This window comes from Aythya fuligula, chromosome 5 (assembly GCF_009819795.1).
Source record: "Aythya fuligula isolate bAytFul2 chromosome 5, bAytFul2.pri, whole genome shotgun sequence".
Taxonomy (NCBI): Eukaryota; Metazoa; Chordata; class Aves; order Anseriformes; family Anatidae; genus Aythya; species Aythya fuligula.
This window is the reverse complement of record NC_045563.1, coordinates 46,704,663-46,728,603: the sequence shown is the minus strand read 5'-3', so window position 1 is coordinate 46,728,603 and position 23,941 is coordinate 46,704,663. Positions and strand designations below refer to the sequence as shown.

The following is a 23,941-nucleotide window of genomic DNA, read 5'->3' as shown; positions in this document are numbered from 1 at the left end:
GCTTAAAGGATACATATTCTCCTACCTAGTCCTTAAGTACTACCCAACTTTTCACCTTCCTCCCAACCCTCAGGATCCTGAATTCCACCATCTCACAATCACTGCAGCTAAAAATAAGCTTTTAAAAGTTCAAACTAAGATATGGTGGTTACTCTTAAACTGTACATTCAAGATGACTACATAAAACCTCTTCGCACTTTAAATTTAGCTCTTAACAAACATGTAATCACTGTTGTTGCATGCAAAAGAAACATTAAGACAGATGCAAAACAAAAGTATGCAGTGTAACACACAGCGGAATGCAGGTAGCACTTTACCATTAAATCAATTCGTTATGTTTTTGTCCGTACTCTTAGAGGAGACAGCAGCTTTCAAGCTAACTTGAAGCTCTAAGAATACCTTCCTTTGTAGTGATTGCCTGGGATGAACTGTACAAACTGAGCTACAGCAAAATTCTCATACAAAACATTAATGATGTGGCTTTAGTTGAAAAGGAAACTAAAGAATGGGAGTCCCATAGTGTCAAATACATCTAGTTGCTGAGCTATCTCAATACCTGTCCTCTTGGATTTGTACTTGGAAAGTACTTGGCAAGACTGCCTGTGCTGCTGACAAAAAATTGAGGCCCAAGCCAACAGCAGCAATTTTCAAACTTTATCCAGCACAACTTACCAGGTCCACTGTATTCCTTTTATTAGTTTCTCCTAAAGAGCTTGTGCAGAATGTCTCCCATCGCTCTCTGACCTCCTCTGGAAGCTCTACAGTAGGAAACAAAAAAGCTATGTAATACAATCAACAGCAAAAGCATCACTTAATTTTTAAATGTTCTTCTCTTGTGCTCTTTAAAAAAAAACAAAAACAAAGCAATCAGAAATAATGTGAAGAACACACACTCCTAAAGACATAAGTATTAGTTCATCTTGTAAAGTCTAAACTAAGCAGTTCAGCATCTCTTTACATTTAGTTCAAAGCTCTGAAACAATTCAGGAAAGTTTGAAAAATACAAACATGTTTAAGGATGACTGATTTTAAACAGAGTATGTCAAAATATTCTTTTTCTATCCAGAAACTGCCTTTCGTTTTTAAAGTTTGATTATTTCCTAAAAATTTGATCATGGAAGACACAACAAGAAGCTTAAGAGTATTAACATTACCTTTAATAAGCTGTTGGACTAGCGTACTGTTAGGGCCCTTATCTGTACTGTGCACAATACAGTTTGCTATCCTTGTCAGATGACCCATATAACCATGCCGTCTTCCTCCTTCAGCCCTGCAAGACAGAAAAAGAACTTAAATACCTGTACTCTGAGCAACTGTGCTACTATATTTTGTTATAAAACATTCTACCAGGGTCAGGAAGTTAAACAAGAAAGACCTATAACCTACCAGTTCCTAAATGTAAGAGCAGTATTCTAGAACTACAGTTTCACAAAAATACTTGAGAACTTAAGGTACAGATGTCTAGATTACACTGAGCCAATCTAGAAGACCGACAGGCATATAACTACCAAGGAAGTACAGAGCATCTGAACAAATTATTTCTGCTTTCACATTTGTGCATGTGGAAAAAATATAAAGCATTATCAAGATGAAGACAAAATTAGCTTCTAGACCTTCAGACAGATGCTTTACCCTTTCAGGTGAGGGCTAAGATTTTTTTTGCCTGATATGAAGTTCCAGACAGGGTTAGCTGCTTGGAACTTCCATCTTTTTACAATCACACATTTTCAGGAGGAATTCCACTGCTGAGGTCCTGCCTTTTACATAAGTGCGTTGCTCTCAAGTATGTGATTTGCTTTGATGTGTTTATTAAAAATTTTCAATTGCTTACTAGAGAAAGATATCTTCTTTCCCCCATTCTCTTAACCCATCTTCAAGTACAGAAACATACCATAAAGTTTTAACTCTACAGACAGTTGTAAAACCTTATACACTGCAAGAATTACAGACTTGATTGTATTCTGAAATGGTGATACGGAAAAGTATTAAAGTGATACCAAAAAGATGACCTGAACTTCAGGCATTACTAAAAGAGAAACTGAAGAACTCTGGAAGACTCAGTATGTGTGAAAGATTTAATCCCAATATTAACATGTGTTTAGAATGTAATTATTCAATTTATTACCAAGTAAAGTGTACTTCCAAATACCACTAACAGTATTGTGATAAGTGTTTCATATACTGGATATTTCAGAGAAGAGGTTCTTAAGATGAAACAAGACAAACGCAAGAATATTCGTTGGTCAGTATTTCTTGGTCAGCTCAGTTCTGAATTGATTATACATATCGCAACTCAAATTCTATTTAGACAATTGCAGGAAATGAGAGCGCTAGTTACTCACTGTTTCTTCTCATTCGTCTCCCATGCTTCAAGTATTCGTTCTATTAATTGGCACTTATGGAAGAGCTATGAAAAAACACAAAGTATACTTAACAGCTGTAATGTTAAGTGGAACACTACTACGCATTGCAGGGTTGATTTTAACAAATCCTGATGTCTTATAAGACAATTGATTTCAGGTTTAGGATAGATACTTTCATTAAACGGTTCAAAGTTCAGAAGCAGTTGACAGATCCCAAACAGAAACCTGAAGGTTGAACCTATATCAATTTTTTTGAATCATCAACTACATCAACTTCCTTTTGAATGCAGCTGCTGTATTTTATGAGTGTACAACTACTGAAATAGCAATTTTAATTCTTAACAAGAAGAGGAAGTACTTGCAACCTTGCATACTTGCTCACTTTGACAGCAGCAAGAATCCATTCCACAGCACTTCTGGGTTTAACAGCCTGTACTGACACGTAAAGAAAACCCAAAAGAGTCTTATTCTTCGTTCTACATAAAATATAGCCCAAGCTTACTTTATGAAAGAATAACTGCTACCATACCTTGGTGAGAGGAACGTTCAGCGAACCCCTCCCGAAAACAAAACTTACATGTTTCAGTAAAAGATTGTCCCCAGTGGAATCCTGATCTGTAATTGTGCCATTTTCCGTGCTTTCAAGAGGACTTGCAAGAATCAACGCAATACAGATTTCTACTTGAGTATGCAAAAAGTTATTCCACGTATACTTAAAGAACATGTCCTGAAAAACAAATTCAACAGGGTTCACTCAAAGCAGGGTCCTTTCAAACAGAACTAAATCTTACCCCAGCAAGTAATTTGAATGGCAACACAAGCAAATTCTTCAAGTTTTACAGTAAGTAGCATCATACATGATAAAGTGTGACCTACACAAATTTTAATACTCATGCTTGCTATTATCAGAACATAAGGACTATCATACAGGATGAGAATAACCCAAATAGATTTATCCTGGGAGCAACCAATAAAGCACTTCCAGATAAAGACAAGGCTGCAATGATATTCCCCTCTTAATTCTTTCTGCTGGCTGCAGCCCTGAGAGTTCCCAAGTCAGAAATGCTATTTATGACCTTCTTAGTCCTTAAGTTTCTTTTTTGAATTCACCAAGGACTTTCAGTATCTACAATAGCCTTTGGGAATGTGCTCCTCACCTTAGTGAGATGCCTTACATCATCTACCAATTTTATTCTTCTATTACAGAAAGCTACCTCAGATAATCTAGATGCAGTTAAGTATGAGAATACTTAACATCTTACACAAGACAAAACTGAGGCTGAGAGACAAAATTTTGACCGGAAAAAGCTATTTTAGTTTTGCAACTCTGCTTAAAAGCAGAGGTTCACATACTGTATTTGAAAACTACAGTATAAATTCCAGCGTGTCTTGCTAGGTATTTGTCAAATTATGCCAACATTTGAAGATTTTGGTCAACCTTAGAATGTCTGCTACAGTTGAAGCCTGAGTTAGGAAGTACTCAAAGTGTAAATGTCAGGCTAGGAGTTTGCTGTGCAACAGTTTGCTTTCAAACAGTTTTTAAGCATACAAGCTACCAGGATAAACTGTCCCTTTATAGGGCAATGCTAAGATCCCATTTAGTGTTCTACATATTAAGAGACAGAAAGAGGTTTTGAGGGAACATCTTAGGAAAAGGATAAAAAGGTAGGGAAGCATTGAACACAGCTGAAAACTTGAGCATACAGATGAAAAATAAGCTTAAGAAAACCACTCCAAGAAAATCGTGTATAAGGTGCAGAAAATTCAATCAATGAGAGGAAAACACTGGCTTCAGACATATGAATTTAACAGTAAAATTAGGTATCTGGAATTCTCAAACAATGCACTAGAAGTCAGAACACAAACAGTCTGAAAAGTTATGTTGGAAATATATTACAAGTTATCTGCATTGACAGAGATAAGATCTTATTAGCATTTCACAAAGATAAGGCAGCAGAAAGTTCTTACCAGTATAACTCCTATGCTGTTAAGCTCTATAAGTTCCTGATTCACACTGCTCATATTTGTCTGTAAAAGGCTAGATATTAATCTAATCACATTTAAACGTGTGTTCCCCACAGGTGGATCCAATACACCCCAGGTTGTCTTCATGACACTTTTCTAAAAAAAAAAAAAAAAAAAAAAAGATTATTTTTTTTGTCAAAAAAACTTGTTGCTATGCACAATGAGAGAATAGTTCTTTAAAAGTGTACACAACCAGTCTTTGAACAAGATCTTGCAAGAACTGAAAAAGCAACTTAGTTCTGAACACCATGGTTTATTTTAACTCTACAGACAGGGGGCAACGAAAGACAGCCACATGGAACCAATGGCACTAAAAACTGATCAGTAGCTGTAAGAGTTCAAAGTGGATGAATTCCATCCAACCTTAAAAAGGATTAAGAAATACTTACACTTCTCAGTGGTTAATCCAGGTACACAGCTACAGTTTACATTACCACAGTACTTGCAGAACAACTAGGTAGACAGTCTCTAAATGCATTATATGCCTCAACAGCTCTGACTTCATATTGCTTCATATACTTGAAAGCAATTTCAAACAAACTTCTTTAGTTGTGTGTAACATTAGAAGAACACACCGAAGCTCCACCTTTAGTCTCTGAAGGAGTTACTTCCAACAGCAAGAATCTCTTTCCATGCACTAATAGGTCCTTGTATTAAAATAAGCACCGTGGTTTTTACATCAAAATTTTAGCTGGCTGCCAGATGAGACCTGTTATCACCTAAGTATCAGCCAGTCAGAAAATCTGGTGTTGACTACTTTAAGAGCTAAAAATCTACCAACAAATATGCAAGGAGCAAGGGAAAGTCATTATGTAAATGTCTTTCTTCCTATATTAAAGCATAAGCACTTTTGGACAAAGAGACCACCTAGAAATCTACTATCTTCCACAATACTGGATGTCATTTTGGCATCCAGTACCTAACCAGTGCCACCCTTGTGTCAAAAGTGGCAGACAACCTGCCAGTTCAATTACCTAAGGCAAAATTTAAGAACATGGATAAGATGCTCATTTAACTAGTGCTTAAAAAAGTAGTCAATAACTTCACTAAATGATTTATTCAAATGCTCGGTACTCCAATCACCAGAGAACACTAAGTATCTTATGACCTTACTTTTAATGTACATCTTGTTACAAGAAAGATTATTTGCATTTTTCGTCTCTTCTGCACTTGAAAGCTTAAGGTCTCATCTTTTCTAGGCCAAAACAGCCTTTACCACTACCTTGTTTCCACCACCACCAAACCTGTCTCTTATCTGAACTTTAAGCTTCTGATCATTTTCACTCTGACGCTCAGGTCCTTTACTCCTACACATTAGGGCACCCTGAACTGAACTATGTTTCAGCTGAAATTCTGCTGGTAACAACTGCGTGGAAAAAAATAAATGCATTATAGGTGAAATCCCTATTCATTCAACATGTCATATTTATCTTTTGCAACAACATGACATGAATAAGTTGATTACCATAAAAAAAGTCAGTTAAAAAAACGTGAAGAATTCAGCATGCCTGGAGTGCATGGTACATGCAGTAGAGCTGATCTACTCTGGGTTCTGGGCAAGTCCAGAGGAAATGTGCACACACTGACAGTCTTGCTTCATTTCATTTGGCAACAAAAGATTTCACTTACTTTTGGAGGCTCAAGTAGGAGTTCATGGAAGGATGAAAGTCGTGCTTTTATGGCTTCTAAAACACTTTTATTGACAGAATATGTTGAATTGCTCATGCCTGGAGGACAGATCTCTATATGGCCTTCAAATCTAAAACACAGAAGCAAAGTCTAGTATTAATATCCAAACTAGTTCTAGAACAACTCTAAAGCTATGATTCTTAGTGTCACAGTTCTAAAGGCATGAAAATAGAATTAAGAGGAGGGCAAACCCAGGAGATTACAAATATAAATCAAGTGTGAACTAACAGCAGAACAAGATTCTTCCAAACACTAGGCCTAATATATTTAGGTTTATCATGCTTAAAATCTCCAGTTTGGTTTTCAGCTATTGAGATTAAACTTTACGGCTGTTCTATTCCTTCTTTTGTGGCAGAGAAAGAGCTTCACTCATCTATCAAGCCTCTGTTTACTAGTTTCTCAAACTTATAAGAAGATCCCAAATTAAAAAAAAAAAAGTGAATATCCAGTCACTACACTGTACACAGGCACTCTATTCCTTGTGTCCAGGAAAAAAATGATGAAATGAAATCAGTCTTATCTGACATGTGGCAATTAAACTAGGTTTTGGAAAACACCGTGGAAAGACCAGTCATCCAGAGGAAGTGCAATAACACTGCTCGTAACAACAATCACACAGCTTGCTCTTTTACTACTACACCTGTAAAAGGCCACTAAAATGGTTCCGTCATAACTACATGGAAGGCACTTCACTTACTATTGTTGAGCAACAGCTTAGTTAAATTAAGCAGCCATAAGTACAAGCAATAAACACACTTACGTCTGTCGTCTTGTCTCAAGTAAGGTCAGTAATATTTGGATTGCACTGACTATTGCAGATTCATTTTTTTCTTTATGAAAAATATTTGACAGCAGCTGCTCTATGATTTCTCGCCTGAAAAGAAAATATTGGCATCAGACATAACACTTCTTTAGGATACAGCTGTTAAGAGAATTAGCTACTGTTTGCCCATGTGAAATTAGAGAACAGGATAATGAAATAAAGTCTGTTATTTCAAGCCACCAGGTGCTGTTAGGACAATAATTCCCCTATGACATCACTACCCCAATCGTATTTCCCTACTCCCTCTCTTGATCTATTTTTTGTTTTGTTTAAAAAAAAAAAAAACTATCCCTTTTGGTACTGTTGGTTGTCAGTTTTCTCAGATCAAAAGACTCAGCACATCATACAGCCATGTAAACCTAAACCTAGAACCTGCAAAACAAAGAAGGTGACACAGAAAAATCTCTGGTAGAAACAAACTTCACTTAAACGAGAGATCAAAGCCTACGTCCCTTATGTGTATTCTACACGGTATCAAGCTAACCTTCACATGTTTACATGTGTGATAACTAACTTTGACAGCGCAAGAAATATTTTAGCATTTCTCAGACAGAACCAAGACACTAGAATGAGGAAATCTTAAGTGAAGCCAACAAAGAAGTCATCCAGGTGGGCTCCACTTACTTGCTGAGCTATTTTAAATTGCACAGATAACAGTTAGCCAAGAGAAGTCATGAGCAAAAGGAAGCTTGCAACTCTAAAGAGTTTCAAAGGTCAGAAGTTAAATAATAGTGCTCTGATGAACTGAGAAAAGGTCAGAAATTCAAACTAACTTACTTCTCTAGACTTGCAAGCAGTGGATCTGGTTCTGAACTGTTTTGTATTTGTAACATCTGGTCTCTGCTTAGACGAATAATTTCACAGAGTGACTGTGATGCATTTGAATGTCTCTGGAACAGAAAAATAAAGCATAGATTAACAACATCCTGGACTAGAATTCTTCATTAAAAAGCTGCATTAAAGAAGCTTGGACTAGAGTCTCCTAACAGGAGACATTTTAGACAATAGCTTTATGCCATATCTAAATCTTAGCAAGACAAAAAAAAACCTCAAGTCATGAGACAATTGATTTTCACTATTAAAAAGGCAAAGCATTACAGCTGAATCTCCAAACAATACTTAGTCTGCACTAGACTTGGATTACCTGATAAACTGTGCAGATCCTAAGGAAGGGTGGGAGAGGGAAGAAATCAGCTCTCCACAACCCCAGACTTCCACACTCTTAAATAACAAAATCAGGTTATTAAAAAGAAGCAAGCAGAAAACAGTAAGGCTAAGAGTTTTAACATGCTATTTTACAGCAACCTGCTGCACGGATGTATCCAAAAGAGCAGACCAATACTTACATCTTCATCTTGAGATGGATGTACAATTTCCACCAGCCGCTGGATAATTCTCTCCTCATTTAGCCACTGTAAAAGTGTAGACATCAGCAGGAATGTTAACCAAATGAATGAATTAAATGAGTTAAAGGATTTACAAGAAGTAGTTTGAAAGCTGCCATTAATCATACTGTTGATATTTCTAAACAAGGACTAACATTACATCAGAAAAAAAGAGGATAAAAGCAAAATTAGCATTTCTGAGGAACCATTAAAAAAAAAAACAGATTTATTTACTATCGAGAGAAAACTCTTCCCAAAACACCTGCTGCGGTGGCAGAGGTGAACAATGGTACAAATTGTATAAACAGGTTACAAAGCATCTTTTTGACAGTTCACAAGTCAAACAAAGGTATCTGAGAAGTTTTACTCACATTTAACACTTCTTGCCTGGGCTGTGGAGGTTCTATGCAAGTCAGTAGCCTGAGCAACAAGTCCATGATAGCAGAGGTCCCTATGTGCTTAATAACGAGGTCTACAAAATCATGTTTCTTCTTTAAAAAATCCACAATCTAGAAATTAACAAGAAAGAAGCTTGCAATAGTTTACCTGTATTTTACATGGTAAACTACAGCATGTACATTTCAGTTTCTTTCAGTTACTAAAATGAGAAAATGAATGAGAACTTTGTAAATACTTCTGCCACTTAGCAGTGCAAGGCAAGGTAAAACAGTGCATAGCAGCTAAAGTGGCACAATACAGATCTGTCTACGTGGAGTATGTCTTGGGCCTTCTCGCCAGTCCAGGCTGCTGACCATAAACTACTTAAAAATCTACAGTCATTTTTCCTTTTTTGTATGAATTCCCACAACTCCTGGCTCAGGGATTGAAGCAGACATAGTAAAACCTTAACATAATATACTTTCAAAATGAAAAACACAGAACAGGGTCACAAATGATTTGCTCAGGTACCAGAGTCAGCCATGCCAGCTGTTTGCAGTGTCACACAAACACAGAGGAGCACTGCATTTCTGGATGAGGATTACAAACGTCTCTCACCTTTTTTTTTTTTTTTTTTTTTTTTTTTTTTAATGACAGTCTTCCACAAAGGATCAGACCCACTCCCACTGATTCAGTTCAGTGATCTTCAGCTCTAACAATAATTTAATGAAGACACCACCACGCAAATACTAAGCTAAGCTAGGACAGAAAGTAAGCACTGGCACACAGGCAGTTACTGTTGCACAAATAGCTCAGGCAAATCTGAAACTGTTAAACCGGAGAGGTTTTAAATACTTACCTGTTCTGGTTTTCTGCTTATAAGAATACTTAGCACCTTGCTGAAGAAACTGGCAAGTAAAGGGTTTAGAGGAGATTCATTTAAGAGGAAGCTGTACAGTTTCATAAGTAAGGATTCTTCTTCTCCCAGCCTATCGTTGATCTGTGAGACATCTGAAGTAAGCAGCTCACAGGATATGTTTGGATATCTGGGGAAAAGGAAGAGAAGTGTACATATGTATATCTCCATTCACTTATACTTCAAAGAAGGTACACCTTCAGCTTTTAAATCAGAACCTGGTAGGGTTTCTGACCAATTTTTCAAGAATAGCTCTGCACTAATAAAAAAGCAAACTACTACAAGGTAACAACTATACATTCAGGCTACAAGCTGCATTCTTTCATTTAGGAAATGGACTACTACATTCTTCAGCTGAAATAGGACAGCACTGGGGACGTAGGAAAAAGAAAGGTCAGGCTTTTATTTTAAAATCCACTGTTAAAGCCAGCTGTTCAAGTATTGACCTCTCATTTCAGAAAACTTTTTTTGGAAGAGGAAAAAGTTAGCTACCAAGAAATTAAGCGGGTTAGTAGTACCAGATTAATATTGCTCCATCCCCAGTGTCTGCCCCTTTCCAATAACAAGGCTTACATTAAAAAAGTTAAAATCAATCTCTTCAGGATTAATACTTCTATACCTGTTGCAACTGTGTAGAGACTCACTGAGCTAGCCAAAGTCAAACAAAGCCTGCAAAACTAGTTAGTATTGCCAGATACAGGAACTTACTGGTTTTGATGGCCTCTTAATTACTGAGTGTTCTGAATTGTACCTCTGGCCCTGTGTCATGAAGCAGTACTATCACCCACTCATGCTAGAGGTAATTACGACAGCATCAGCAATTTAAGGCTTTTAAGTGAAAGACACTGCTATTTTAAACTCAGCTAAAAACACTCAGTGGAGGTTTGGTTTACCAAAAACAGAGAACTGCAGCAGATAAGAAGGTACTCTATTTTTCTTTTTACATATTATCATAAGAAAAAGCAGCTTGCTGCACAGAAAACTGTAAAAGAGGCCAAAAGTGGTAGAAGTGCTTGTATACAATCTCTTAGATTAACTGTGAGTTTGAACCTTCTCAGCAATCTAGCAAGAATCACGTCCATACCCAAATTTTTACACTTCTAGCTCCACAAAGGAAAACACCAGCAATCCGGTGTTAAGTATATTCTTACAAGGTGTGCTACAGTGCTATAAAATGCATCTTCAAAACAGCTTACTAACCGTCAACAAAACAAGGCTAAGCACCTAGCTATAGTACCCAGATAGGGGTATTCAATCAACTATTTCTACATGAAAATTATTATTTACATTATCTATTATTATCTACATGTAATTATTTTTAAATGAAAAAATAACAAAAAGACTCTTCATACAAGTTCTGATTTCTGTACTTTTTCTCTAGGCAGCAACTGGTTTTGGATGCATTTCTGGATAAGAGTTTTCCACTCAAAAAATATGCAAACATTAGAATGATTTAATTAAAGAGTTCTATAAAGCCCCTTCAAAACAAGCTTACTCAAAAGTTAACAGTACTATACTAAAGAGCAGCATGCAGGAATTCAAAACATTATCAAATTAACACTGGAGTAAATCACCCCTCTTTCTACCTTCCTAAGATACAAGTTCTTACTTGTATCGAATTTTTTCATCCATGTCTTGAGGCGGTTCTTCGATAATAAATGAAACTAAGTCTTCCAAACATTCTGACTTCAACAGAAACTCTATAAGTTTGCGATTCTGAGCCTTGCACTCTTGCAGGACGTCCTCTTCATCCATCAATTCCTTCAGTGTTACATCTTCTCTCTCTAGAAGTGTATCTATGTGCGATGACGAATGGAGATCAAATTTCCAAAACATGCTGGTCTGGATAAGAAGAACATATACAAAGCATTAAGCTTACACATGTATTTAAGCAGTATAAATACTTCATAGTAGTACTTCATAGCTTCTAACCCCAAAGGGACCTGCACACACAGAAGTTTTCTAGAACTTGAACAACACAACAGTAGATACTGAAAGATCATCACAAAGCTTCAAAATCAGACTTGATTAAAGGTGACTGATAAATATTTACTGGGTATATTGTAACACTCAAAATTAGCCAGCTCCAGGGTTTTTACTTGCATGAAAAGAACACTGATCTGCATTAAAGTAAAAAAGGTTAACTTTTAATAAATTTGTTCTTGCTACTCTGCTTCTGATCAACTTGCACATGCCAATCCACAGATTCTGAGCAACCCGTTCAGCAAATACTAGATCTGGCAGAAGATAAAACGGGCAAAGTATAAGCACACTAGTGTACCACCTCTGTCGCTGAAGAGAACACCTCTACAGGTGTAGGAATTATAATCATTTAACATGCAGGCAGAACACACCAGAAGTGTTGGAGCTAATTTCAGAGCAAGACTTACTATTTTACCATACCTCCCTCCACAAACTTGGAAAAAAAGGGACAATAAAGTTCCTTATGCAGATGCTTGAAAGGCCGGTGTGCCCAAGTAAAGAAACATCACAGAAGGTTAACATCAGCATGAGCAATTTAACTTTTCTTTATAAAAATACTCCATATGAGTTTTGTTTCTTTAAGACACCTTGCAAGCAGCTGCTCCTGAGACAGGTATGCTATCAGAAAAGAATATTTCAGTCTTAAATCCAATAAACTCCTGCTTTCCCTTCACTCTTGTTAAGGTCACTACACGCATTTGCTCCATTCTCCCCTTTAAAACGAGGCTTTTACATGGCAACACTTAACCTCTGATAAAGCATCAGCTAGTCTTGTATGAATGCAGAATTTGAGAAAGTGGATTGAAAGAGATACCAGATATCAGTAAGAAAGAGTTTTCCCTACAGCTGTAAACAGCATAGTTTTAAGCAGTACTCAGAGAGAAAACAACCATTTTTTGCTCCTTTAGTAACCATCTTCCAAGTGTGAAGGATTTAGTTAGTGTTATTTACTGCTGAAAATTAGTAACATCATCAGGTGGGTGGACATTTGGTTACCAACAGAGAACATCAGTGAACTTGAGCAAGAACACTTCTGCAAACTGCCATTTGATATGCAGAAAGTGAGAGTTTATAGACAATAATCAAACCGTGCTTTTGTTATACCAACTCTTATGACAACCTACAATACCTAAAACAGAAACATTTAATCCTTACTCAAACTAAGAGGCAGATAGTCCCCTAACAAGTAACTACGAAGAAAAAACATTTTTTGCCTCAGTTTTTTATGGCAATGACAGATCATCAGATATTAGGAAAAATTTCTTCACTGAAAGGATTGTGAAGTATTGGAACAGGCTGCCCAGGGAAGTAGTTGAGTCAATATCCCTGGAGGTCTTCAGAAAACACGTAGATGTAGAGGTCAGTGACATGGTTTAATGCTAGACATGGCAGTGCTGGGTTAAAGGCTGAACCAGATGAGCTTAGAGGTCTTTTCCAACCTAAATGATTCTCTAATCTTGGGCTGCCAAGCCCTCAGAGTTAGAAGACCATGACTGGGGGAAGAGTAAGCAACTTTCCATCTGTGGCCACCAAAATTGTGAAGGACCAGCGTATCAGCTCAACGTAAGTCTGTGGGGCCTGATGGGATTCACCTAAGTGCTGGGGCAGTTGGTAGATGTCATAGCTGGACCCATCTCAACAATTTACCAGAAGTCTTAGGAGGCTGGGGAGGTCCCTGCTGACTGGTAGCTAGCCAATGTTATTCCCATCTACAAAAGGGGCATGAGAGAAGACCCAGGAAACAACAGACCTATTGGTGTAATCTCAGTCCCTGGAAAAGCTAGGGAGAAAATTATCCTGGGTGCTGATGAAAAAGCATTTAAAAAACAAAGCTATCATCAGGCAGAATCAGCATGGGTTCATGAAGGGGAGGTACTGCCTTAATAATTTGGTTTCCTTCTGTGATAAGGTCACCCTCTTGGTGTAGAGAGGGAAGGCAGCAGATGTAATCTTTCTTAATTTTAATAAGGCCTTTGATAATGTTCCTCACAGCATCTTTCTGGACAAATTGTCCAACTTCAAGACAAATAGGTTCATGCTATGCTGGGTGTTGAAACAGCTTAACAGCAGAGCTCAATGGATCGTAGTGAATGGGACCATAACTGGCTGGCAGCTGGTCACTAGCAGTATTCCCCAGGGCTCAATTCTAGGGCCAGACCTGACATTTTTGTCAACCATCTGGATGCAGGACTGCAACGTGTCTGCAGCAAGGTTGCTGGTGGTACTAAACTAGCAGGTGCTGTTGACTCCCTGGAAGGGAGAGAGGCCTTGCAAAGGGAGCACTGGGCAATTATCAGTGGCAAATAATTCAACAAAAGAAATTGCCAGGTGCTGTACCTGGGACAGAGTAAGGCCAAACACGGGTACAGACTGGGAGACAAGCGGCTGCAGGGCAGCTCAGCAGGAAGAGGTCTGGGGGTGCTGGTCAGCAACAGGCTCAATGTGAGCCAGCAGCGTGCCTGGCAGCCAAAGGGCAAATGGCATTTTAGGATGCATTAAACCCAGCATAAACAGCCAGTCAAGAGGTGATTCTCCCTCTGAATTTAGCATTGGTGCAACCCCACCTTAAAGATTGTGTGCAGTTCTGGGCTCCATAGTATAAAAAGGATAAAAAGGTCCCTGAAAGTATCCAGAGGAGAGCAGTTGGTCTAGTAATAGGGCTTGAAAGTATGTCCTATGAGGAGAGGCTGAGGACACTTAAGTTGGCTAGTTTGGAGGAAAGAAGCCTAAGAGGCAACCTCTTCTCTCTAATAACCAGTGAACATGAAGGAACAGTACAAAGCTGCACTGGGGGAGGTTCAGCCTGGACATTAGGAAAAACTTCTTTACCATGAAGGTGATGAAATACTGGAACAGGCTTCCTAGAGCGTTTGAAGCCCTCGCCTGTCAGTGTTTGAGGTATTTGGATAATGCCCTCAATACCTTCATTACTGTTTCAACTTTTGATTAGTCCTGAAGTGCTCGGGCAGTTGGACTAGATGACCTTGGAAGGTCCCTTCCAACTGAACTGTTCTACTAGGACAGCATTAAGCATTTATTTAAGGTCAAGTGGATTCAGCATGCCTACCACAGCTACGTAGAACAGGGAAGCGTCAAATTTAGCCCTATAATAGTCAAGATAACAGAGATAAATCCAAGGATCCAGGAGAACTCTTATGATTCTCTTCATTAGAAGACTTTCAGTATTTGGCTTAAAAATTAGAGTAAGCCTTTTATACTCACTACAGAGAAGTTGTAATTGCTTTTAGGGTTCTCCTTGTTGCCTTAATTATTGCATGCTGTTCACTTAGAACCACCTTATTTTGCTTTTGTCAAAAGGTTTTTTGTCAGATGCTGTAAGCATACATAATTGCCCCTCGATTACATAGCTTTCTGTTTAAAGATATAGGAATCAACCAGAAATCATTGAAGAAAAGGTACAGTTAACTTCAACTGCAGCATCAGTACTTACAATCATCTGAGAGCCCATGCAAGGATTAAGTGGTTAAAAAACAAAAGAATCTTTTCTACTAGAATTATTAGTGAACTTACAAGCAGATTTGAAAATACTTGATTTCACGCTATCTTAAATCAAATTACATAATGTTATCAAGAACATTGGCTTATGGTTATTTGGGCTACACACAGACTCACTGTGAGCAAGTAAAACTAGTGCATTATTAAGAGTCACAGAATATTTGTTTTTCCCCCTACAGCTCCAGTAAGTACAAATACCTCCCCCACATCCCATTTAATACAAGTAGCACAGAGTGGTTACTTGCAAAGATGTTAATTCCAGACCTAAATCCCTCTGCATTGACTAAAACTCACTTCAGTAGCTTCAATCTATTTCTCAATTACTTGTTTCAAGAGAAATTTAACAATGGAAAATAGCAACAACAACAAAAAAAGAGGCATACTACTGCAAACATGTTACTGCGTAATTTCGCAAATTGTCTCCCAGGCAAGCTCTTTTAGGGGGTGCTCCCTCAACATGTCAGGTGCCGGCCAGAGATTACTCCATCACTTTTCAACAGGAGCCCAGGTCCTTTGGAATAAGGAAAAATAAACACCATAAAATGTGCCAAAGAGGAAGTCCAGGAACCCTGAAGAGAAGAGAATTTTCGTAGGCGTTATCACTGATGATAATCTAGAATTAACCTACCACAGTTCTGAATCGAAGTTTTAAAAAGTTGTTCTTCCCATAGACTATTTCTCCCCCCTCTCTCCCAAACCCTACCAATTTTGAAGTTCTGAATTATTTTCATACATTTCCAAGTTTCAACCCCATTAAGAGAGGCCAAGAGTTAAAGCTTATACCCATAAATCAGAGGTGGGCAACGTCCCTACTATGTTCCTCCCAAAATTTCACTATCTGCTAACTTAAGGTCAGCTCCATAGGTCAACTGGGTTGTGTTACTCTCAATGTTCAACTCCAGCTCCAATAGGAGCCTCAAAATCTCAAAATGCAAGATTTAACATAAGATGCAATAGACTGTCATATATGAACCACGATCAAGATTAGATACTACACGAAGCAAAGTAACGTAGGATAATACTAAAAGCTATCTGACTTGCAAAGAAAAATTGTATGGTAAAATTGTTACATATATTTGGCTCTCAACTCACATTTAGTTAGCTTTCCATAATCTTTGAAAGCTCCCACCAAGACTAACAGACCTCAAATGCACAGGAAGATTTCCCATGACAGTTTACATTGACTTGATACAAGTTATGACAATCAAAGTTCCTAATGAATATGTATCAGTCAGGGAAAAAAAAAAAAAAAAAAAAAAAACACTTTCCTTCCTTAGTTAATATTCTAACAGATTCTTCTCTAAATGAACAGTGAAGTAATATTCCATATAGTCAACACCTGACTTAAAACTGTAAGGAAAGAAAGCAGTTTGGTAAAATGAAGAAAACCTGTAATTGTTCTGAGATACAGGTAACTGAAATTCCTATTTTAACTGCTTGCTAAGTGGAAGAAATAAAGCTTAGAAGTGATTTCACCCCAGGAAAAAGAAAAAAAAAGCTTTGTCTTCTTTCTTGTACAGATGAAGAAAACCACACTGTATGTATTTTGTTAAACAGTGACTCGTCTGTGGTTGTCTCTAAGGGCCAAATGCTTAGCTGACATCTCCATGGAAAAAAAGCTGGTTACAATTAAATGAACAACTCTCTCCACAGCTTCCAGTGGATGTAACAGTTAAACACTTTTCCTGAATACAGACATTCCTGTTTTCAATCTATAGGATGAACATGTAAATTCTAGTCAAATGAGCCTACAGGGATAATTTTGGAGACCATCTCCTGTCTTGAACCTTCAAACAAAACATGCTTCTTACTTTAAAGTCCCATCAGTAAATAAAACTATTTAAGAGAGCTGCTTATTTCAGTTCAAGACTTAAGCATGTTTGTCTTACCTAGGTAAGAAATGTAAGAAGCATACTTTACCAGCAGTTAATTCCACCTTGGTAGCTTCTACCTAACAGCTGAGGGCTGGTAGCTACAAAGCAGAGATGGTCATCTAAACCAGCACAGAAATAAAACTAAGGTAAAGCTTTAGGTAAAAGTACTGTTTTACTGTTTTACTTGACTGCTGGATATGTTAGAAATTTATACACAATACTTCCAGCAGGAACTTCACACATTTTTACAAAAACACCTGACCTCATTACACAAGCAAGAAAAACTTAGGAGTATATCAGACATTAAACTGAAGCTTCTGTAACGTATTAAGTCTAAGAAATGCTACATAGGAAGTAATAAAAACTGAACTGCCAAGCACCAAATTCAGCATGTAGCTCATTTTTCTCCATTTACCTTTATATTTTCTTCATATGGGATTCAAGCGCGCAGATGAACAAATCAGTTACTTTTGCACCAACAAACTTTTTGATGATTGAACATATCCTAAATTTTACAGTCTATTTCAGCCACACAGGCTTTTACAGCTCTTGGGTAGCAACTAGCAAAAGACAACTTAATCACTGGACACAAGAAGAGCAGCTACAACAGTAGCTCTTGGTGCCACCCAAAAACACTCCAAGTCTTACATTTCTTAGTGCTTTTATAAAGATTTTTGAATGCAAACAATTTATAGCCTTTTAAAAAGGAAACATGCTTGGGGAAGCAATGAGGAACACAAAAATCTTTTAATGATAAAACTAAGAATTTAGCAACATTTCTAAGACCTGTAAGAGTTATTAAGTGGTTTCTTTAAAATGCTAAGCATGTCCTTCTGCCAGCTCAACTCTGTATCAATTGGTTAAGTACACTTCGTTTCCAGCTTATTTTCCCCCAAGCCAGGGCCATTAATTAGATACCACACTAGCATTTATAAATTCCTTTTTTTGACACTGGAAGTGCACTGGAAGTGTACTATCTGCTCAAAACAAAGCTACATATAAGTACGTGCCTGAAGAAATTTAGAGCTCGGCAGAAATATCAGTGACCAAAATTGACAGAGAATAACTCTAGCAGCTACATTTTAAATTGCCAATTTGATTCAGCCAGAGCACATGTTTTACCCATTACCCATTGCAAACCTGCTGTCTACCACTGCCTGACCCTTGTTTGCAGGAGGCCAATTCCTCATAGCATAAAACATCTCCAGACCTATTATATGGGAAAAACTTAGCACGTATGCACTAAGTCTGGAATCAAGGGCAATTTAAACAACACAACACTAAGAACATAGGACACCTGCATTCTAGCTTGGACCAAAACTGTCATTTTCCATAAAATAATAGTAAGTTACATTAATATACAGTTATGCCTTAACTGAATTCTACACTTTTTCCACTCGATGAATGCAAGAATACTTCTCACGCACAGGCACACACATTGCTTCTTCTGCATTAGGAGTTCAGGGCACAAATAAGGGGACTGATGAAACATACTGTTTGAACTGGCAGAAGATAAATGTGTAAGAAGTGTAAAAACCTCTCCCTGACTATTTCTTACTTGCATTATTCAAATTATTTTGAATAATGCAACAGACACCAGGCTTACCCAATAAGCAATTTTTACATAAATTTTCAATTAAACACTCAAAATTAATTAGATTGTTAGCTAGAAAGATACAAGTTACTGTTACAAATCCTACATTCAGCTACATTACACCTAACAATCAAAAATAAAAGCAGTAGTACAGTAGAGTTTTAAGGAATGTAGGTACTGGATTATAATATAAAAAACAGTGTAAGGGGAAACATCTTTGTAAGACCTTACCATCATTAAGCTGTAAGATCCAGGAACTGAGGGGGAGCATTCCTTGTAAATAACCTAGTGAGATTTCAGTGTTTTGAACCTTCAGCAGGTAGAGTTTCACCTACATACCAAAACAAAAGGCTGCTTCTTCCAAATACTATCAAGAACTCCTGTGTAACCAAATTATGTTTGGGAATACAATAGAAACAATTCAGCAAGTTCATTGACTTCTCTACAATTTAACATCATGCTATGGATATGATTATTTCCAGACATCACACCCACTTAGAGCATATATATTTCTCAGCTAACAACTATACTTTCAGAAGGTAACTAGGTACTGGTGTGAAATGTGGTCTAGTCTTTTCTTGACCAGAAGAGAAACATATTAGGAAACAGTACCAAGGCAGTAATGTTTGTAACATTCTCTTAAACAGCTGCCTCCAACTCCTAATGAGGAGGGAAATTATCTAACAAGTAAGGACTTCCACTCCTTTCTTCTGAAGTAATTCCTCTTCACTTCCTAGGGGAAGAAGAGTCCTGCTATGGTTGCAGAGGAGCTAAGAATTGGGACAGGCAAACCCAACTGGGACAGGCAAACCCTTATTTGTCATTCGACTCTCCCGTATTTATTATAGTAACTGCACTTTTGTGTAAGACCAGAAGTGCAAATATATGAATTTTTACATAATATGTATTATACCCATCATGTGCATATATACACAGGCACCTATTATGGCTGAATGTCCCAGTAGTCAGTTTCTATGACTTGAAGTATACAAACAGCTCCCAAAGTAGTTCACGTTGACTCAAAGTCACCAATTCCTCAAAATTCATGAGGTCATAACAGCCCAGTTGAAATCTGCAGCTCATGATGAAGTTACAAGAGCAATTTTGTATCAAGCAACAACTGCATCCTTGTCAAATTCCTACAAGATCTCAAGACTGGTTAACAAGCGTTAATCAATATAAATATTAATCACCTACAATGATTGCAAATTAGACACTGATCTCCCCCTCCCAAATAGGAAAGATTAAGTGGAGTTACTAGAAAACTATTCAACAGCCAAGCATTTACACATTTAAAATAGTCATGTCAAGGAATTCAGTGAGTTCTTGGTATTTTGAACTCTTCTGATTATCTTCAGAATGGAAATGAAGTTATTGATGTACTGAAAAAAGGGGGTTCAGCAATACTATAACAAGAAAGCTAAATAATACTCAGAACAATGTAGTTTAATACCAAGAATTCAGTTGCAGAAGACAGCATTATACTCTGACACAAGAACCTATAGTGCTAAATGTCATTCATACCTAATATGTCAGTTCATGAACACATTTGCTTTGAAACTCTTCAAAGAATTGGAGGCTGGGCAGCTGATACACTTCCTGGCACAAAATCAAAACACTTTAAAACAAGTTCCCTGTAAAACAAATAGAATAACCACAACAGTGTGTCTAGATAACCCTTGATTCTCATTCTAAGGCCAAAGGGAAGAGGAGAAAAAGGGGTAGTGAGAAAAGAAGGTACTGTAACAGCAAGATGGATTAAAAGGCAAAGTTAAAAACAGTCTGCTAGAAAGTAGTCAGAAAAAAGCTGCAAGAAAAGGGAAGGAATGGCCACGAACTCTAAACTTGAGAAAAGAAGAGCAGCTTGGAAGGTGGCAAATGTGAACCTACAGAAATCAGGTAAACGAATGCCTTTAGAGAACATCATAGATATGAAAAAAAGTTAAGAGCATTCAGGAACCACTTAAAATTTAAGCTAAGGCTTTATAGATGCAAAAGCTAAATATACTGCTATAGATGAAGTTTAATAGCAATGTTTCTTACCTGTTAAACAAAAGCTTTTAAAGAGTTAAAAAAACAGAATTTGTACTCTCTCAGGCTCCTTGCCCATTACAGGATATCCTGGCAACAGCAAAAATCTTTCAATCTACAGTATTAGCAGATTAGCAGGACTGAATTAGGATTGAATTAGATGAAGCAGATTTCTTCCTACAACGACAAAAAAGACATTTTATAATTTAATGTTGTTAACACTTTCTGTTCAATAGTTCAACAACTGCATGAACAAAAGCGCTGCTTTGCAGGAAATAAGACACATGAACTGAAGGAGGAAACAGTTTGCTGTGAAAAGTGTCAGTCCAGTGCGCCCATACTCTGAAAATAAGTACAAAAGCAGCTTTGTCATCTGAAAGAAAATTGTTATTAGCAAGTTTAAATATCCCCCTTCACTTTTGAGGGGCAAAGGAAGATTTTTCGTATCACTGAAGTAAAGTTGCCTTTATAATTTGCACTTGACTATTGAATCTAACATAAATACAGACCTGAAAAAAACTATTAGCAATTTCATTTGAAGCCATGTCTTCAGATATAGATAAATATATTAAGGCCTGATTTATCCACAAAGTAGTACAGAAATAAACATACAAGCATTAAGAATGCCCGTTATGTTGCCTTACATACATACAATTTAGCCAGTTTCAATTTGAAATCAGTTTAAAAAAAAAAAAAAAAAACATAAAACAATCTACATAGAGACTTGCTAAGTAACCAGCTGTTTTGGGACAGCATTCGGTCACCTACAATTCATCACTAAGATGACCTCTGATTTTGACAGCTTAATTCCTTCAGTGTAAAGCAAAGAAATGTTAAAGAGCATTACTAGGCATCCAGAATTGGCCTCTGCCTAATGCTTACCTGCCTGTGCTTTAGTCAACACCAAATAGGCAAGAAAAAGCATCCTATCAGTTGATGCTTCTTTTTAGCATGGCTGTTTCTGGCAGTAATAAGAAAAATTTAACACCAAAATACCTTCCCCCTCCACCAGTTACAGGAGGCTTTTTGATTTTGCTTTAAGAGGCAGGTTTCAAGACGAGAATTATTCCTTTTGGGAATGAGGTAATATTAACAGGTTTGTTTAAAAAAAGGATAAAGTACCACCAACTAAGAATATCAAGTATAGTAACAAGTTCATTAGATCATGTCTGTATCTACCTAGGTTGAAAGGCTCTACTATCAGTTTGTCACGATTATATATTCAGCTTAAAAAAAAAAAAAGCACACCTCCAAACCATTCCAAACACTCTGCTAGCAAAGAAAAGAGAATGATCTAATTTTACACCTCCCATGTTAAAGAATATGAGTCTTCAAATGTGCTTCTTGAGCCCTGAAGATTATTTAGTAGCCTATATCAACCTAAAGCAATGTACTAAAAATATTCCTTCTTAACTAGAATAAACATTTGCATTCCAGTTAAACAATCATCCAACAAATGAGGGGTTTTGTTTTGTTTTTAGGGCTGGTTATGTTCCACCGCTTGCAATATCACCTTATTTGCTACCACCCAGCCATTCTGGAAACAGAAGTCACCACATTTCCATTGTGAGGCTAACAGCACAAAGATTCCAAGCCCTGACATACACAAACACCAAACACAGCCTTCTCTAAGGCTATTTTAGTAACCAACATACACATGAACTGAAGGTCAGCGTAATACATTGACCATAATACTTTCAAAGGTCAAACATGTTTTTCATCCTTAGACCTTCAGGTCCAAATGTCAAGTAGATTTGCCAATCCCTTGTGAGTCAAGTGGCTTACTAGGCCAGAAAAAGTAAACAAGTGTACTGAATTTGGTTTGCTTTACCAAAGTTGTCTTGGTTGTTGTTTCTGGATTACAAACGCACACATGTTCAGAAGCAAAGCTCCAGGACAGGACAGAACGTCACTTCCTCAATTATGTCATGTAAAAGCAAAATAGGAAGCCTGTTTAGCTTAATCAACTTTCAGAAGAGTTGGCACGGGCAATACAGTACAAATCTGCAAAGATTAATTTATCCAAATGAAAGGCACTATTACTGCTCTCCTTGCACAGATTGCTTTCTGATATTTCTCTGTTCTTCTGTTTGAAAACTTTAGTTTAAGTACCATTGTCTAGTACCAGAACAATCAGCTTCTGAATTCAATACAGCAGGATTACACGGAGAAAAAAACGCTAGTGTAATCCAAATGAACAAGATACTGGCAGTACAAATATTACAGCATACCCTGGGAAGGATGTTCCACAAGTCTGCTCTAGTCAGTTAGGATGCTGAGTCCATCCCAGAATCTAGAATAACAGAGTTATGAGATACTGAGAGGGGCTGCAGTATGGATAAAGGGAAAAGAAATAGTTCTTTCCTTAAAATAAACAAACAAAAAGAATAAGAAAATCAACCAGTTGATCAGGTATAGGACTAACTTTGGCTTTCCAGGGATAGCTCATGTCCAGTAACAGCTCAGCCACTTTAACGTGGCTCCATCACCGTAACAATAGCTCTAACAAAGTATTCAAACATAAAACCATAAGAACTAACCACGAGAACACGTGGTGATACGTTCAGCTGATTTACCTGAGAAATAAAGCAATGCACAGCTATCTACAGTGGCATCACTCTTCACATGGAACAGCATGGTACAGCCTGTCCTAAAGCATTACCTGATGAACTTTATTATTATTTTATTTATTTATTTATTTTAAGATAGAGAGGTTAAAAACTCTGCAACCAGCTGCCATGAACAGACTAAACAGGTTGTATTAATGCTACATTGACTGGGGCACGGTCTATTTGTAAAACAGTTCCATACAGCTTTACTGACCACACAGCAAAGCTAATGAGGTCTCTTCAAATCTCTTCTTTGCTTATAGAGACCAATGCAACATTTGTTGCACTTTCTTTAAATCAGGGTGCACAACTGCAAGGCACTGAATAATGCTGCTCTTGCAGTAATTCATCTCTTGCATTTAAAACAGTGACTTACACAACTTACTATACCCAAAGTATGCCCTAGTGCACTTGAAGTAAACATCTCTTTTTGTGTGTGATGTAAGAAACATTCATAAATACATCATCACACAGCAGTAGCTCTTGTTCCAAGCGTTGGCATTGCCAAAAATTCCAATCTGATTTTGTAGCCTCACCCTTACCACAGGGGTAAGCAGCCTGACACAACCAGCAGAGCCCCAGCATCAATTTGGGAACAATGAAGGTGTTTGGATCACAATTAATTATTAGTAATGTGCCACTATGCCATTTAGTTTTATTCCGTATTTGGAACATCCTGCATTCAGATCAAGCGCAAGCATTTTTAATATAACACTGCACTTAAGAACAAGATTGTAAGGTACATCTTTCTCCTT

The 23,941-nt window shown here is 37.4% G+C and overlaps 1 protein-coding gene across 5 annotated transcripts in view; it reads right to left on the bottom strand.

The window, feature by feature from the left end:
- The window catches only part of PPP6R3 (protein phosphatase 6 regulatory subunit 3), a 58,527-nt gene that overhangs the window by 22,079 nt on the left and 12,507 nt on the right, over positions 1-23,941 (bottom strand). The window contains exons 2-14 of one of the 5 annotated variants that reach the window (XM_032187744.1): positions 20,590-20,754; positions 11,189-11,421; positions 9,523-9,709; positions 8,657-8,794; positions 8,247-8,312; positions 7,678-7,790; positions 6,838-6,951; positions 6,018-6,147; positions 4,332-4,484; positions 2,941-3,090; positions 2,343-2,407; positions 1,155-1,270; positions 673-758 (exon numbers count right to left, since the gene is read on the bottom strand). In XM_032187744.1, coding sequence (XP_032043635.1) covers positions 673-758; positions 1,155-1,270; positions 2,343-2,407; positions 2,941-3,090; positions 4,332-4,484; positions 6,018-6,147; positions 6,838-6,951; positions 7,678-7,790; positions 8,247-8,312; positions 8,657-8,794; positions 9,523-9,709; positions 11,189-11,415 — 1,545 coding nt within the window. In that variant the 5' untranslated portion in view covers positions 11,416-11,421; positions 20,590-20,754. Of the gene's footprint in view, positions 1-672; positions 759-1,154; positions 1,271-2,342; positions 2,408-2,940; positions 3,091-4,331; positions 4,485-6,017; positions 6,148-6,837; positions 6,952-7,677; positions 7,791-8,246; positions 8,313-8,656; positions 8,795-9,522; positions 9,710-11,188; positions 11,422-15,461; positions 15,554-20,070; positions 20,211-20,589; positions 20,755-23,941 lie in introns of those variants that run through there. The other 4 variants (XM_032187746.1, XM_032187743.1, XM_032187748.1 and 1 more) reach the window with 4 other exon arrangements.